Genomic DNA, 15,580 nt, shown 5'->3' with positions numbered 1-15,580 from the left:
CATGGAGGGAACGTCCCCTTCCCTCATCCTCGTAGCTTGTTTAACATGTTGATACAAGAATGTTTCCAGGATGAGGTCTACAAATTTACAGGTCCAAAAATCTTCTGTTTTAGCTTCATATGCTTCCCAGTCTATGGATTTCAAGTTGAAGTCACCGACTATCAACAGTCGTGATCTATCGTTATCCGCTCTCGCTATAATCTCTCTCATTATTGTTATAAGACCTTCACGTTTACTATCTAGCTCCTCCTTTGACCATGTGCTGCTTGGCGGTGGACTATATGCATTTATCATCATTAGTTTATCATCCTCATAGCAGATCTCTAGTGCTATTATGTCAACTTCTTGTGGATTGGCAGTCATTATTTCCTTCACCTTTAGGTGTTCTTTTACCAGCACAGCAACGCCACCGCCTTTCCTAATTTTTCTGTCCCGTCTCCAAATTGAGTAGCCCCTTGGGAATATGACCTCATTTAAAATTACATCTTCAAGTTTTGTCTCCGTGAGTGCAACAATGTCTGGTGTCTGCAGCTGTATTACATCACTTAACTCCAGTATCTTCGATCTCACTCCATCTATGTTGGTGTATGCAATCTTCAGGAACTTGTTCCCCCTCTCCTTATTCTTCACTTCCCCCCTCGCTATTGATTTTGTTGGTTTGCCTTTATGTACCACTTTACTGGTTTGCCTACCCCTATCACTTTGTAGAAAAAAGAATTTATTTCTTCTTCATTCCTGCTCTCATTTAAATGTTTTGCCTCGGCGAGGTTCAGTTTCAGCTTCTCTCTATCTTCTTTTGAAAGATCTCGTCTTAACGACCACCCTTTCCCATCCTCATCCCTTTGCAATTTTCTAGCATTCCTTAGTACTTCTTCCATCTGTTTGGCACCGTTTAGGGTGATCCTCAAAGGTCGATCTTTCCCTTTTACGTACCTGCCTATTCTCCTGTAGTCGCACACATTCTCTCTGTTTGTAAGACCTTCCACGAGGCCAACAATTTTATCTACTACTTTAGCTTCTTCTACAGCTCTTTCTGACCTAGATGTTATCGCCTTTTCTTTGCAGCCAAAAATGATCAGGGACTTACTCCGGTCAACTGTGTTTTGCACCAACTTCGGGTTAGATGCCAATTCTTTCCTCACTTCTAGCCTAATGTTTGTTTTATCTTGGTTGCTGCAGTGTTTGACTTCCTTTACTGCTTCTATTTTTTCCTTCTCCTTGGCCACTTGTGCATAAGTGAGTTGCATATCTTTCTTGCACTGTTCTATTCCCTGTGTAACTTCCTCCATCTGTGCTGACAAAAGCTGTTTCTCCTGTTGAATTTCCTTGCCTAACCTATTGTAGTCATTTATGTTTAAATTTACTTTAACTTCTTCCAAAGCTATTTTTAAGAGTTTATTTTCTTCTTCCATGGCTTTGCAATTTGTTTCCAATTGATTCTTATCCTTGTGCAAGTCTTTCACTAAACCCTCAAGACATAAAACTTTGCTATTCAAATGGTGGTGCTGAATGTTGAGTCTCTTGTCTAGGAACAGACCAAGAAACTTTCCATCATCCATAATGAGTAATATAATAATGATAATATGTATTTACTTTGCATTACTCATTTCCATAATGAGTAATGGAATGTAAATACATATTACCAATTCTTAAATTCACAGTGAAATTACAATAATGTGATATTTCTATGACCTACTATTGGTTTTAACAGCTTTGCAAGAATGTAACACTCGGGCACTAATGTACTAGTATATACTTTAACAACCTGATTTACCCTCTTGTATATAAATAAATATATAAAAAAAATAAACTTTTGAAGTGAGCCAGGATGCTGGGTTGATCCCAACATCCTTCTCAGTGATTTTATCGTTTAAGACCTGCCCAAAATGCTCTGCATGTTAGTGGCTTTGCATGAATGTAAAAAACACCAATCTTATGTAATCTCACCAACTCATTGTACCTTGCAAATAAATTATTATTATTATTTGTTAGCATTAGTGAACTATATTTTTCCAGCATGCTAACCTTTATGACTGTGTGTGTGACAGGTGCCAGTTTGACGCGTGTGGGTGTGACACCGGCGGAGACTGTGAGTGCCTCTGCACTGCCATAGCCGCATATGCTCATGAGTGTAACATACATGGAGTTTACATCAAGTGGCGAACGCCCAAGTTATGTCGTGAGTAATTTACACATTTATTTCTTATTTTACTGATTTTTTTTTTATTTTGTTGATTTGTTGTTTTTATTAAAAGCTGTACTTCTCTCAACCAGTTTAAAAGAGAGATGAAGAAATATTTACTTAATGTCATGTAATTATATATTGTTATAATCAATATCATGTACAGTAACTATTTTCACTCACATTTTCTCTTGTAATAAGTCTTTTTGTGTTACTCTTATCTTTTTACTCTTTTTATTGACTAAGAATTATGTACTTTCTCCTTCTATTCAGTGGGATCTCAAAAGTTTGGAGCTCATTATAACAGAATCGTTAAAAATTAGGAAAGCGTTTGCTTCTGTTTTTAGACAGTTCTGTTTGGTATAATATGTATGTATGTACGTTATTTATGAGTGTATGTTTAATGATATGTGGAAGACTGGCTGGCTGGAATTCATAATTCTTTGGCTGGTTATATAGTGTCCAAAAAAAAATCAAATTCAAATGTTTATTTAGGTAAAGTACATACATACAAGGGGTGATACAAATATTGATGAATTTATAGATAGAGCTAGTACATACAATGCCTAAAGCCACTATTACGCAAAGCGTTTCGGGCAGGAAAAACACTAAAGACTAAAATTTAATACTAATTAAGATTAAAGTATAAAATGTGTTGAGAAAATATAAAAATAAAAAAGGGGGAACATGGCAGAAATACAATTTGGTATTGTAATTAATAGGTAGGCTGTTTTAGTTAGCTGGACAACTAGATGGTTTAATTGCTAGATGACTAGCTGATTAACAGACTAGCTTGTTGACTGAGTAGCTGCTTGACCTACCGAGTTTGATAGACAGAATGTAGTAGTCACTGTTAAATAAGTACTGACAGGTACAAGGGTGGGTGGCACACTGTTTACAGGACTATGTACAGGTCATGGACTGGTCAGCTGTAACAGAGTTCAGCTGACACTTCCTTCTCTATTTTCCTATCCACCTTTTCTGTATTTCTTTCCCTCTCTCCTTCTCCCTCTACTTTGCTATAGGGGTCAAGAGTCGGCTAGCTAGACTTGCTATTGCTGGTGCTGGCATGTCATTTTTATTAAACACTATCTAAAATTAATTGCCACTCATATACCAGCCTTCTTCAAAGGTATGTGATCATGAGCTGGACCTACTCAGAGTTTCCTCGAACCCATTGTTGATGTGATGACTTATATTGAATTTTGTAACTAGCTCATCAAGATTGTAACTTGCTTAGCTAAATGAATTGTGGGGTTCAGTCCCTGAGCCCATTATGTGCCTCTGTAACCCTTTCCACTCTGCCCACAAGATGGGTATGGGGTGCATAATAAATGAACTAAACTAACAGTAAGCACTTGGTCACCAGGGCAGGTGGTGAGATGGGAACTACGCTTTATACAAACAATCCGGTCTCCTACACCCTTTCTCTCCTTTCTCTTGTTACTTCCAAAATTCTTCCCACTTTCCTTTCTTCCTCCCTGTTACTTTCTCTTGCTTTCTGTCCTTATCCCCTCCCTTCAGAGGTCAGCGTGTGACCCGGGGCAGGACTCTACCTTTCACAAGTGGAACTTAGATTAATGACACAAAATTCTTCAAGGAGTTGCTAGAGTGAGAGTAAACCAAAGCAGAAATACAGTGCAAATCAAGGGTCTCAAATTGTGGAATGACCTCCCAATTGTAATTAAAAGCTGTACTTCTCCCAACCAATTTAAAAAGAGCGATTAAGAAATATTTACTTAATGTCATGTAATTATTGTGTTATAATCAATACCATGTACAGTAACTATTTTCACTCACATTTTCTCTTGTAATAAATTATTTTTGTGTTATTCTTATCTTAAATTTTTATTTACTAAAAATTATGTACTTTCTAAATTTATGGTCGTCTAATTTCTTGCATTTTTTTTTGTTAAAGTGTTTACGCATGTCCTTCATGATCCTTGTTTATTTTTAGTGTTGGCCCCATTAATGCTTAAATTACTATACTGTATCTGTATTTTCTCTTATGTTCCAAAGACAATGTTATGAGAAAGAGTCAGCTGCTTTTTTAAACTGCACCTTGTATTTCCATTCTGTTATGTAAATAAACTACTGTACTATTGCTACATCTGCTGACTCCATAATGTAATAGTCTATGCCTGTCAACCTTAAGTATCACCTTTTTTTGCATTCATTTTCTATTTTCTATGTTTGTTCTCATTTTGTTAGTTTACTTCTCTTATAAACTAACCTCTGGAGGTGTTTATCAAGTTTTCTCTTTAACACCATGAGTGGCCGGCCAATTATACCCCTTGTGTGTAGAGAGAGTGTTGAAAAGGCTTGGGCCTTTGATGTTAACAGAATTTTCTCCTAGTGTACCTACTAGTATGGTTATTTTTTTTGTTTAGTGTTGTAGTTTAGGCATTTATTTATGTTTTTCTACAGCAATGCAGTGTGATGAAAGCTGTGAACATTATGAGCCCTGCATTCCCACTTGCACTCAAGTGAACTGTGACACGCTGCTCGACCCCAGCTCTCCTATCTGTACACAGGATGCTTGTGTTGAAGGTGAGGCAGTTGAAATTGTGTTGTCAACAGCTAGGAATGTTTTTATCCAAACTAAATGTGTATAGTACTCAAAATAGTGGCAGGGGTAACAATCACAACAGGAACTACTGAGAAGTATTTAGCTTTTACGTAGTGCCTTTGTAATAGGGTCATATGTCACAACCATGTAAACCATCTCACCAACTCATTCACTCACTCCTTAACTCTGCCAAGCTATAAGTAAATAAATATTGACTATCTCACCACATCTAACTTTTGCACAGAAAATAAATGCCCTACAAAGTCATTGATGTGGACAGAAAAAGTGTTAACACAGATTGGTCTCTGGCCAGAGAAGTCTGCATATAGTGCTTGAAATTGGTGCATAAATGTTGAACATTAGCTAATTTGTATTATGTAAGAATGGCAAGATTTGGGTGAGAAGATAAAGTTTGTGAAAGCTAATGAAATATTTTTGAGATTGTAGGGGATTAAGCTATATAAAAGAGAATTCGTACAATAAGATTACTGGAAAATGTAAGTGGCCCTCAGGAATTTACTTGAGGTCCACTGACACTGTAGTGGCCTCAACAAGGACAGGAAGCTGGCAGTTTATGAAAAGTACCTCCATTTGTCCTGATGATTTTTTTCAAGCTGGATTTTAAAATTCAACAGTGTTTTGGCATTTACAGTTTCAGCAGGTATGCCATTCCATGGGTTTATAACCCTGTGGGTGAAAGAAGTATCTCTTGATTTGTTTACCCTATCCCTAAATATATACCTATTCATAAGTATAAGTTATGTGGAATTAACCGGAACATTTAATTACTTGCACTAGTACAGTACTTCTGTAAACTTTGGAGTAACCATATAATTATTAATATAGTTACTACATTACTATATCAAGCCTGTGATTCATTTGATTTTTGTGACTACCATTCCATTAGGCCTGTCAGGGGACAGTGTACTTCATAATAGTTAAATTTAGGATGTGCATAAAACTTGTTCTTCTTAAATTTTCATTACATTTTCTATACTCCATTCTAGGTTGTGCCAAGGATATTTGCCCTCCAGGCCAAGTGTACAAAAGTTCCACTGATTTGGAATGTGTTCCAAAAGCTGACTGTGAGAAAAAATGCATGGAAATAGATGGAAAAGTATATATGGAAGGGGATACCATTTCCCAAGATGACTGTCACACTTGGTGAGTCTTTACAGTTTTTGGTGAAGTGTATTAGAAATTTCATGCATGTAAAATATCAGTGCACCCTCTTATGAGACTTTCAAAGTACAGTACTGTGTTCAGAATCTCATTTTTTGCAACATTGGACAACAAACTTTTTAAATTAAATACAGTAATGACTTTCAGATTTTTCAACAGGCTCTAAATGCTGTATATATATTGCCAAATAAAACAGCCTCATGGGTCTATTTGTTATTAAATTTATAGGCCCTTAAAGCTGCATGTTAAATGAGCTCCTGAATTAGGATTGCATGTACCTCATATATAGGTGGTGCTCTGGCAGGGTAGCTGGGTCTGTGAGGGTATGAGCAGTATACGTAATAATGATTATAATATTTTTATTTTTATTTGTATTATTAATAATAATAATAACAATAATAATAATACAGTGGAACCTGGAGTGACAAGCGACTCCAGTTATGAACATTTCGAGTAACGAGCAAGCCACTCGCAGGAAATTTGTCTGGACTGACGAGCTTTTGCTCGATTAACGAGCATTCCCGCTGGTTCTCGGACACCTCCGATGACAGTTTTGTTGTTGTTTCGCAAGACCAGTTTTCCACATGACGAGCTCGGTGCCGGAACGGATTAAATTCGTTAATCGAGGCTTCACTGTAATAATAATATTACACAAGGAAATCACACTAACTTAATACTGTATATCAATGAGAAAATCAGTTGGAGCAATGTGGAGATTCGAACCAGCAACCTGGGTATATACTCCAAGCCATGCACCTTACCCCTGGACTATGACAGGGTAAAGGTTATACAACCTGGGATTCCTCTGAATCCACAGGAAGTCTGGAGCCCCCAAGCTGAAGCCAGTCCAAATTTTTACATATAAGCCTCATGCACTTTGGGGTCAACAGTGAAATTCTCGACATATAGCAGAGAACTCCATTACCTACACCAGAGTGCATGAGGGTTACATGTAAAACTTGGACTGGCTTCAGCTTGGTGGCTCCAGACTTCCTGTGGATTCAAAGGACTCCCAGGTTGTATAACCTTTACCCTGTCATAGTCCAGGGGTAAGGTGCATGGCTTAGAGTATATACCCAGGTTCCTGGTTCAAACCCAGCTTTTCCCAAATTGATTTTCTTAATAATAATAATTTACCTGAATTTTACCTGAAGGCCACTAATACTAATGGCCTTGATGAGGACAGGAAGCTGGCGGCTTGTTGAAAGTCTCCTCATTTGCCTTGATGATCTTGTAAATAATAATGTTATTATTTGTAATACTGTATAATAATAATTATAATATTATATTTCTAAAAATATTATAAAGGGTTTGAAGTATAATTTTTACATAGTAGGTACAGAATTTATATTTGTATAAAACTACTAATGACACACCATTTTGTGTTTGCCAGTTTAACATATTATTAATATAATATACTGTACATGTCCACAAATCTCAGTGCTAAGAAACTGCTTACACTCAGTAGACAATATTGAAAATAAGTTACAAGAGCTTCTTGGTATTATGGTGAGGATTCATGAAGACAGAAATTATTAACAGTTGCTCCTTCTCTAATTGCTAGACCGGTTCCTTGTGCTAAACTAATTCTTAAATTTTAACTAATTGCCCACCCATTGATAATACAGTAAGTGTTATTGTATTTGGTGAAGGGTTACCCAGCCTACACCACTCGCCCCCTCTCACGTGAGTACGTGTGTACGTTCACTGGCATTCCTGGAAATGAAAGACAGGGCATGTCTCAAATATTACAAAAGTAAATATAAAGCATATACTGTAGCTTAATAAATCAGAAATTTTGGTTCAAGTTTTATTCTCTTGTTGCTTTAATTTTGAACTCAAAGGAAAATTTATCAAATAATTTCTATTATTAACCTTGCTTTCTATTTTTAAATTTATCAAAAAATTTCTTTATTTTAATTTTACATAAATTATTTATTATATATATTTATCTTTTTACTGTATTGGGAAGAATGCAACAGTGAAAGGAGGCATAGATATATCTGCCTGAAACGCTATGCATGTTAGTGGGTTTCCAAGAATGTAAAAACATCAATGCTATGTACTCTCATAAACCAAATGTACCTTTTTGTATATATAAGTAAATAAATAAATAAAAAATAAAAGATATTGCTAACAAATCCGCTTAGTGAGTTCAGTGGAAAAACACTTTTATTGACTTAATAATGTATATGCAAATTAATGTGGGAAATGAGATGCATATTATGAATATGTAATCACTTGATTCTATTTGCAAGGACTGAACTCACGAATGTGGTTGGTATAAATATTGCCTTCAGATTTGGGCCAATTGCAAAACTCTTAATATGTTTTACATTTCAGTTCCTGTTCGCGTAAACAGAAAATTTGTCGTGGAACTCCTTGTGTATCATCCACAACCACTACCATGAGCACCAGCACCACTCCTGCCAGAGTTACCACACCTGAGCCATCCACTTCTACACCAGATGTTCAAGTGGGCGAATGCAGAGATGGATGGTCAGAATGGATTAGTGAAGACAAGCCGATCATCTTCAGACAGAACTCGGACACTGAGAGGGTACCTGAGAAGATAAAACAAGTAAGTACTATATATGTTTGAACTGGTAATACTGTATGGATAAGAAAACAAATTATATATATAAATTTTATATTCAGTGGCACCTTTGTTTACAAATTTAATCCATTCGAAGAGATGGTTTGTACACCAAAAATTCGTAAACCAAAAAAAATTTTCCCATAAGAAATAATGTAATTTTTTTTTATTGATATATACAATAGTTGTCACATTCTTGAACAGCCACTAGTACGCGTAGCGTTTCGGGCAAATCCTTAATCCTATGTTCCCTGGAATACGGCCCCCACGAAGAATCATTTTTACAACCAAGTACCTGTACCCATTTTACTGTTGAGTTAAACAGAGGCTACAGTTAAGGATTTACGCCCAGTAAATCCTTCCCGGCCAGGATACGAACCCAGGACAAAGCGCTCGCAGAACGCCAGGCAAGCGTCTTACCACTACGCCATGGAGACTGATTAATTGAATTAATCTCTGCACACCCAAAGATATTAACTTAAAAGTACATTTTACACAGAATACTACTCATATTTTTTACTATACCCTGTATCTTACCTTTATTGAGGACTCTTGTTGATGAATGGAAGACAGTGAGGAGGGGGGAGGGGGGCCAGAGGAGGAGAGGTGTTAGTGTTTGGAAGAGGAGTTCCCCTTCCATTATAGCATAAGGAAGTGATGACATTTCTGGGGTACTCTCTCTCCTACGTTTTGCAGGCATACCAAAAGGACCTGGTTGTGGCTCACTGCTTGCTTGTCTTACTAAGAATCTGTCTATAGACACTTGTTTTTTCTGTGGCGGTTCACGTTCAGGGGGTGTCAAACTTCCTGGCAGAGAGCCTTTCTCGGTTCATTCCCCAATCCACGGAATGGACGGTCGACATTGACTCGTTCAGTTGGCTCTGCCAGAAGTACAGGTGCCTGGCGGTGGATATCTTTGTATCGGCGTGGTCGAGGCGTCTTCCATTGTATGTGGCACCCTTCCCAGACTGCGAGGCTGTCGAGGTCGATGCCTTTTGGTTGGACTGGTTGAGGTGGAGTTAACTGTACCTCTTCCCATCGCTGTTGTTGCTCCAGATTCTGGCTTGCTTGGAGACTTACCAGGGGAGAGTAGTTGTGTTGGCCCCTTAGTGGCCGGCCCAGCCCTGGTTTCAGGTACTTCTTGTACGATGTCCAAACCCGAGGGTCTACCCGCGGCTCTGCTTCTTTCAGCAGATTGGCCTGGTATGGTTCGTGACTGGTTTGATCTTCTCCCCTCTTAGCGTCTGGTCTTGATGCGGGTTTATCACCACTCGTATGGTAATCAGGTGGCTTCGTTGATGGTGTCCCACCTGCGAGTTTTGTCTCGCCGGCAATATGAAATTTCCTGGCGGTCTTTTCGGCACTTTTTGTCTTTTAGTAGGTTGTGTTTAATTTCTGATCGGGTTGTTTTGTTTACTCACCCTTCTTCTCTAGGACGGGTCTTCTCCGTCGGGTCGGGGTCATGTTCCCCTCTTCTCGGGGTTCTGCATGACTTTTGGTCTCGGGTGCAACTATGCCTTTATGTGCCTTCGTGATTTGTGCTTACTTCTGTGTGTTCTCGAAGGTTCGGGAAAGTTTTCGCTTCTTCCTGTATTATTGGAACGTCTGTCGTCTTCCGGTGTGGCTTACCTCCAGTCCTTTCTAGGGTTCGATGGTCCTCTTCCATGCTTCTTCTTGGTTTTCGGTCCTGTCTTGTTCTTTTGTAATTATCTTCTCTCCCTGCTCTGTCTCGGCACTGCTCGTTTTCTTTAAATATTCCTAGTTGGCATCTTCCTGCCAAGTGGGTTGTGCAGTTCGGACCTCATGTGTCCTGCGCATGCGCCGTGGGAATTTGTTTTGTTTTGGGCAGTGTACACAGGTGCTGGTGCTCTGCGTCCTTTTTCTCTCAGGTGCTTCGCCTCTCGCTCCTCTTATCTCTCCAGTCCGTACCTCGTAGATACTGGGGGTGTTCTGGATTGCCACTATAGGGAGGATGCCGGGTTTTCCCTGCATATGGGTGTGGGGCACCGTATTCGCCTCTACCCTACTCTTTTGCATGTGCGGCTCTGTGGCCTTATTCCACTGGCAGTGCTCCCAGAATCTTCTCGGCTACGTTGTGTCGTGACACGTTTGTGTCTATGTTCTGCAGGTGAGTTTATGTGGTCTGGCGTCTCTTTCGGCCAGGCACTGGTTTGTGGTTTTTGGATACGAATATAAGAATAAAGGTGATTGCAGGTGGCCTATTGGGCCATATGTGGCAGCTCCTATTTATACCCATACAGTCCCACTCATATACGTGTCCAACCCATGTTTGAGTCAATTACGGGGCCCCACCTCCGCCATGTTACGAGGTATAATGGAGGTAAATGTTACTGTGTCAGGATGTTATGAGGTGATATTTTGCTTCAGTTTTGATACTGGGGATGCATTTTGGGGATTGGTTGTGGCGTTTTGTTTGGCCCTTGTGTGCTTCTTCCTGGGGGCTTCCTTGTTCATCTGTGTTATTTGTTACACGGTGGGTCACGGCCCCATTTTTCATGGTGTTGGTCACTCATTCCTTGCCCATCTTGCAGTGCCTGGCTGAGCCCTTCCATATACATTGGATTATCTGTACTCACCTAGTTGTCCTCACCTAGTTGTGCTTGCGTGGGTTGAGCTTTGGCTCTTTAGTCCCGCCTCTCAACTGTCACTCGCCTGACATCTACATGGCCTCTGTACTTACATAGTTGTATTTATCTAGTTGAGCTTGCGGGGGTTGAGCTCTGGCTCTTTGGTCCCGTCTCTCAACTGTTAGTAACCTATTGTACAGGTTCCTGAGCCTACTGGGCTCTATCATATCTATGGCTCATTTGGGCACTCAATTTCTACCTGTGGTTCCCTAGTACGTGTGCTCCTTGTGTTAAATAGTCTGTCTTTATCTACCCTTTCAATTTCTCTGAGACTCTTGTATGTGGTGATCGTGTCCCCTCTAACTCTTCTGTCTTCCAGTGATGTGAGGTTTAATTCCCGTAGTCTCCTCATAGCTCATACCCCTCAGTTCGGGTACTAGTCTGGTGACAAACCTTTGAACCTTTTCCAGTTTAGTCTTGTTGTGTTGGGACATGACCGACAACTCTGTGTGTTGTTGGCATGACTTGTTGGGACATGACCAGCAGCTGTGTGTGTTGTTGGTCATGACCCTTTTGTTCCCGTTTGCTGCCTGCCTTCCTCATCTTCCTTCTACACTCTTGTCTCTAGCCGCTGGTGCTGGGGCTGTTCTAGTCTTTTTCTTGCATTTTTCTGTTTTTCTCATTTTATCCTACACAGTGTTGTGTGTTTTGTATGTGCCTTTTGGCTCCTACTGCTAGGTTGGGTTTTGGCCATGTTCAGTTCCCTGCTGATGCACCACTCCTGTGTTTGGTTCTTGCCTGGCTTGCTGGGTTTGGGTTCCTGGTTTCCTGGCTTCCCCTGCCAGTTGGCATTTTCAAGGTCTTGTGGTGTCCCTTCTGTAAAGACACACATCAGAACCATAGAGTCTCCAATCTCCTGGCGAGCTTGCTGGCGTTGGGAAGTTTTCTGTACGGCAGACGTTCCATCTCCTTCCTTGCCGGCTTGGGTTTCCGCCTCTGCTTGCTCGGTGATTGCACCCAAGATCTTCCTGCGGCTCCGCCTCTTCCTAGGCTTGATTGGTCCATGGCGTGGCTGGTTCGGTTCTGACTCGAGTCTCTCACCATCTGTTGGTCAGGTGGCTTCATTGATGGTGTCCCACCTGTGTGCTTCTTCTTGGCGGCGGTGTGGGGTTTTTTGGTGGTCCTTTCTTTTTCTTTCTGTCCCTTCTTAGGTTTGCTGCATTTTGTTGGCATGGTCTTGCCCTTCTCTTGTGGAGATTTGGGGCCATCATCTTGCCACATACTGTCGCATTGTCTTGTGCAGTGCTGGTGGAGCCATTCTGGGTCGCTTCGGTTTTGGAGTTACCTCTGCACCGCTTCGCCAGCCACCTCTTGCTTGGTTCACCTCCGGCCTGCTCTTGCGCCACTTGAGCCGTCCTGGTTTTTGGATTGTGGGCGGTCTTCTCTTCTCTTCGGTTTGTTGTGGTCCCTTCAATTCTGGATAATTTTTTCAAGGCTCTTTTCTTGTGGGCGTTGGCCTCTGGGGGTCGGGTAGGGTGCTTCATGCCCTCCTCCGGCGCATGGGTTTTGGTTCTTTTGATTCTTCTGATAGGTTTGTTCGCTTGCAGCCGTCTCCTTCTTTTCTGGTGAAGACTGGCGCAGCTGCTTTTCGGAGGGGTTTTTGGGTTGTTGATACTTGGTTGGTCTGGTCGGGGGTGCATCGTGTGTTGTTCGGTTGCGGCACTTCGCCGTGCTTGGCATGCCAGGGCTGCCGTGTCCGGGGTCACGCTTTGGGTTGGCAGTTGTAGTTTTGTCTCCGTTTCGCATTGGGGTGTGTGCGACTTCCACCTCCCGGGTTAGGTCCCTTTTGTTTTCATCTTTGGGTAGGTAGCTCCGGGGAACCGACAAGGCTTCCCCCAGAAAACCAGCATTAAATGTAATGAAATGCCATTTTCTGGGTGAGTCCCAGAGTCTCCCCAGCATCTCTCCCTCCCTCCGGTCGGCAGTTTTTGCGTGTTTTGATGTCCAGCCTCAGAACTGAGAGGTGGATAACCGGTGCGGGAATCTGGGGCTCCCCCTTCCCCCTCCCAGGGAGGGGGGAGCTGCGTAGACAGCGGCGTGGCGACGTGTGACATCATACTCGTTTGCTTGTTTCTGTTTGGGGAGTTCTATCCACTTGTTCAGTTTTTTGTAGCAATTTTCACCAGAATAGGGGTTTGTTTTGGGATGCCTACCTTTCTGGGTTCCTAACCCAATTGATGGCAGACATAGAATGCTTACAACCACATGGAGGTTTATATAGGCCATTGCTCCTCGTGCCTCTGTGAGAGAGGGGGACAGGTTCTGGCTTGTAGTCCCAGGTAGGCCCACAGAACTCCATACACATGACTGATGCCAAAGTCTGACATTTGCATATCAGCCTGGATAGCTCCGGGAAGCCTCTGGGACTCAACCAGAAAATGGCGTTTCATTACATTCAACGCTGGTTTTTTGGTAATATGTCCTGGGCCGACATTTGGACACTGGGCTTTTGGGGGTCGAACAGGGTCCTGGCCGCTCGGTACATCATTAATGTTCTTTGACATTGGTAGAGCTGCTAATACTTGCATTCAAGTGTTGATATAGCTTCAGCACCATTCCACAAGTTTTCTTGAACTTTTTTTCAACACTGCAATGGTCCCATGCCTTCTGAGTCATTTTGGTCTCTGAACCATGTCCTCACTTATTCTCACTGCTTCAGAAAGCCCCAGTGGCTCTCTGACTCCTTCCCTTTCTACCAAGATCATTGGTTGGTGGTTGTAGGTTGTCACATCTGTTCCAGAACTGACTTGGGAGTTTTAGGGAGGGCTGGGGCTCTGCAGCCTCTCCCCCCTCCCCTTGATGGCAATGGTTTGGTACTAATGAGTTCAAGCTAGTTTAAAGAAATTCAGTTGTTTGTTTACATTATTTTGGGAAACTGTTTGCTAGTTTTCAAGGCTTTGGTTCTTTTGAACCCAGAAGTGGTCTGTAATGCTTTATCAACTTTCTAGATGGTTTCCTGAGGGGGGGTGGCAGAATGTCACTTGCTTTCTGCACCTCTGTGATGGGGTGGGTGGCCATGCTCTGGCCCTGGTCCCCAGTAGGCCAAACAGAACTCCACAAATCATATAACCTAGTAGTTGGGAGCAATGTCAGCAAGATAGCTTCAGGGAGCCACTGGGGCTCATCCAGAAAGAGGCATTTCATAACGTTCAACACTGGTTGTGCCAAGCGGCTTCCACTGCAACAACAAATGTAACATATTTTATTATACTGAAAAAGTATTTGAAATTAAGACCTCAAAATAACAACAACAATAAGGAACATTCATAAAGTTATATCACATTCCCTATTGCAAGCAGGTCATAATAAACTTATGCTTAGGGGAAATCCCTCTGGATTTCATTCCATTGAAGCCATTTTATTTTATTTTATTTATTTATTTATTTATTTATTTATATACAAGAAGGTATATTGAGTTTGTGAGAGTATATACTGTAACATTGTTCTTACATTCTTGCAAAGCCTCTAACATGAATAGCATTTCAGGTAGGTCCTTAATATAACAGATAGGGTAAGATTATTAATAGGTACTGTGTAGCAAAATTTTAGTTCAACATAATAACTTCTATATTAGAAGTACAGAACAAATTTGAGAAAGTCACTACAGTGTGACTGATTTTATTTTTTATTATTTTATAATTATCAATACTTAAAATTATATATGCTGATTGTCAGACAGAATTAGAATTATACAAGATCCATTTACCATATATGTCTTGAAACTGGATATGGCAACAAGTGAATAAGTGAGAAATACTAAAGCTAAGTTGAATGGCATTTCAGAGCAAAGCTGGCAAAGGCGTGTGTGCACGTAGCCAAATGGTAGGCATCATGTGCAGGAGCGTAGGGACCCACCGTCCCCACACAGAGCAGGAAGGTGTCCGGTGCACATTGGAAGAGGATGAGGGACTTGTGTGCCAGGGCCGTAGTGATGCAACTGGAGCTGAAGCTTGCTGGGACTATGAAGTGGCCTTCCTGTGTGACTGCAGTTAGTGTCTCTTTTTCACCACTTCCTCTGTATTTTATATCAGACTACACATTGCTTCACATTTATTCTATTTATCAAAAACATTTTGCAACATTAATTTTGACTTGAGATTTGACACAATCGACTTGAGAATGTTCCAGGACGAACCGAAACGTCGTCGTCCCTTCACCTTCTAGTGTGTGGTCTGGTCAACATTAATTTTGATGACATAGAACCTTATATTATCAAGCATCTTCTTTCTTTGATTATGTCTTTAAGATTAAGTTAAAACATATAGCTAAAATATATGTATAAATTAGTTCCAAGGAACAGTCTGTGAATAACTTATGAAGAAAAATCTAAGTGCAAAGCAAGAATCTCGGGGAATGGTTATGCAGTGGGACTGAACGTGTATTAACTACAATTCTTGGTATTT

General features: G+C 40.9%; 1 protein-coding gene across 1 annotated transcript in view; it reads left to right on the top strand.

The window, feature by feature from the left end:
• The window catches only part of LOC123745535 (hemocytin), a 316,051-nt gene that overhangs the window by 115,417 nt on the left and 185,054 nt on the right, over positions 1 to 15,580 (top strand). The window contains exons 30-34 of the mRNA XM_045726144.2: positions 2,049 to 2,179; positions 4,610 to 4,732; positions 5,759 to 5,915; positions 8,277 to 8,514; positions 14,961 to 15,165. Of these exons, the coding sequence (XP_045582100.2) occupies positions 2,049 to 2,179; positions 4,610 to 4,732; positions 5,759 to 5,915; positions 8,277 to 8,514; positions 14,961 to 15,165 (854 nt within the window). The remainder of the gene's footprint in view (positions 1 to 2,048; positions 2,180 to 4,609; positions 4,733 to 5,758; positions 5,916 to 8,276; positions 8,515 to 14,960; positions 15,166 to 15,580) is intronic.

The sequence above is a fragment of the Procambarus clarkii genome, chromosome 71 (assembly GCF_040958095.1).
Source record: "Procambarus clarkii isolate CNS0578487 chromosome 71, FALCON_Pclarkii_2.0, whole genome shotgun sequence".
Lineage (NCBI taxonomy): Eukaryota > Metazoa > Arthropoda > Malacostraca > Decapoda > Cambaridae > Procambarus > Procambarus clarkii.
This window is presented reverse-complemented; position numbering and strand designations above follow the sequence as displayed.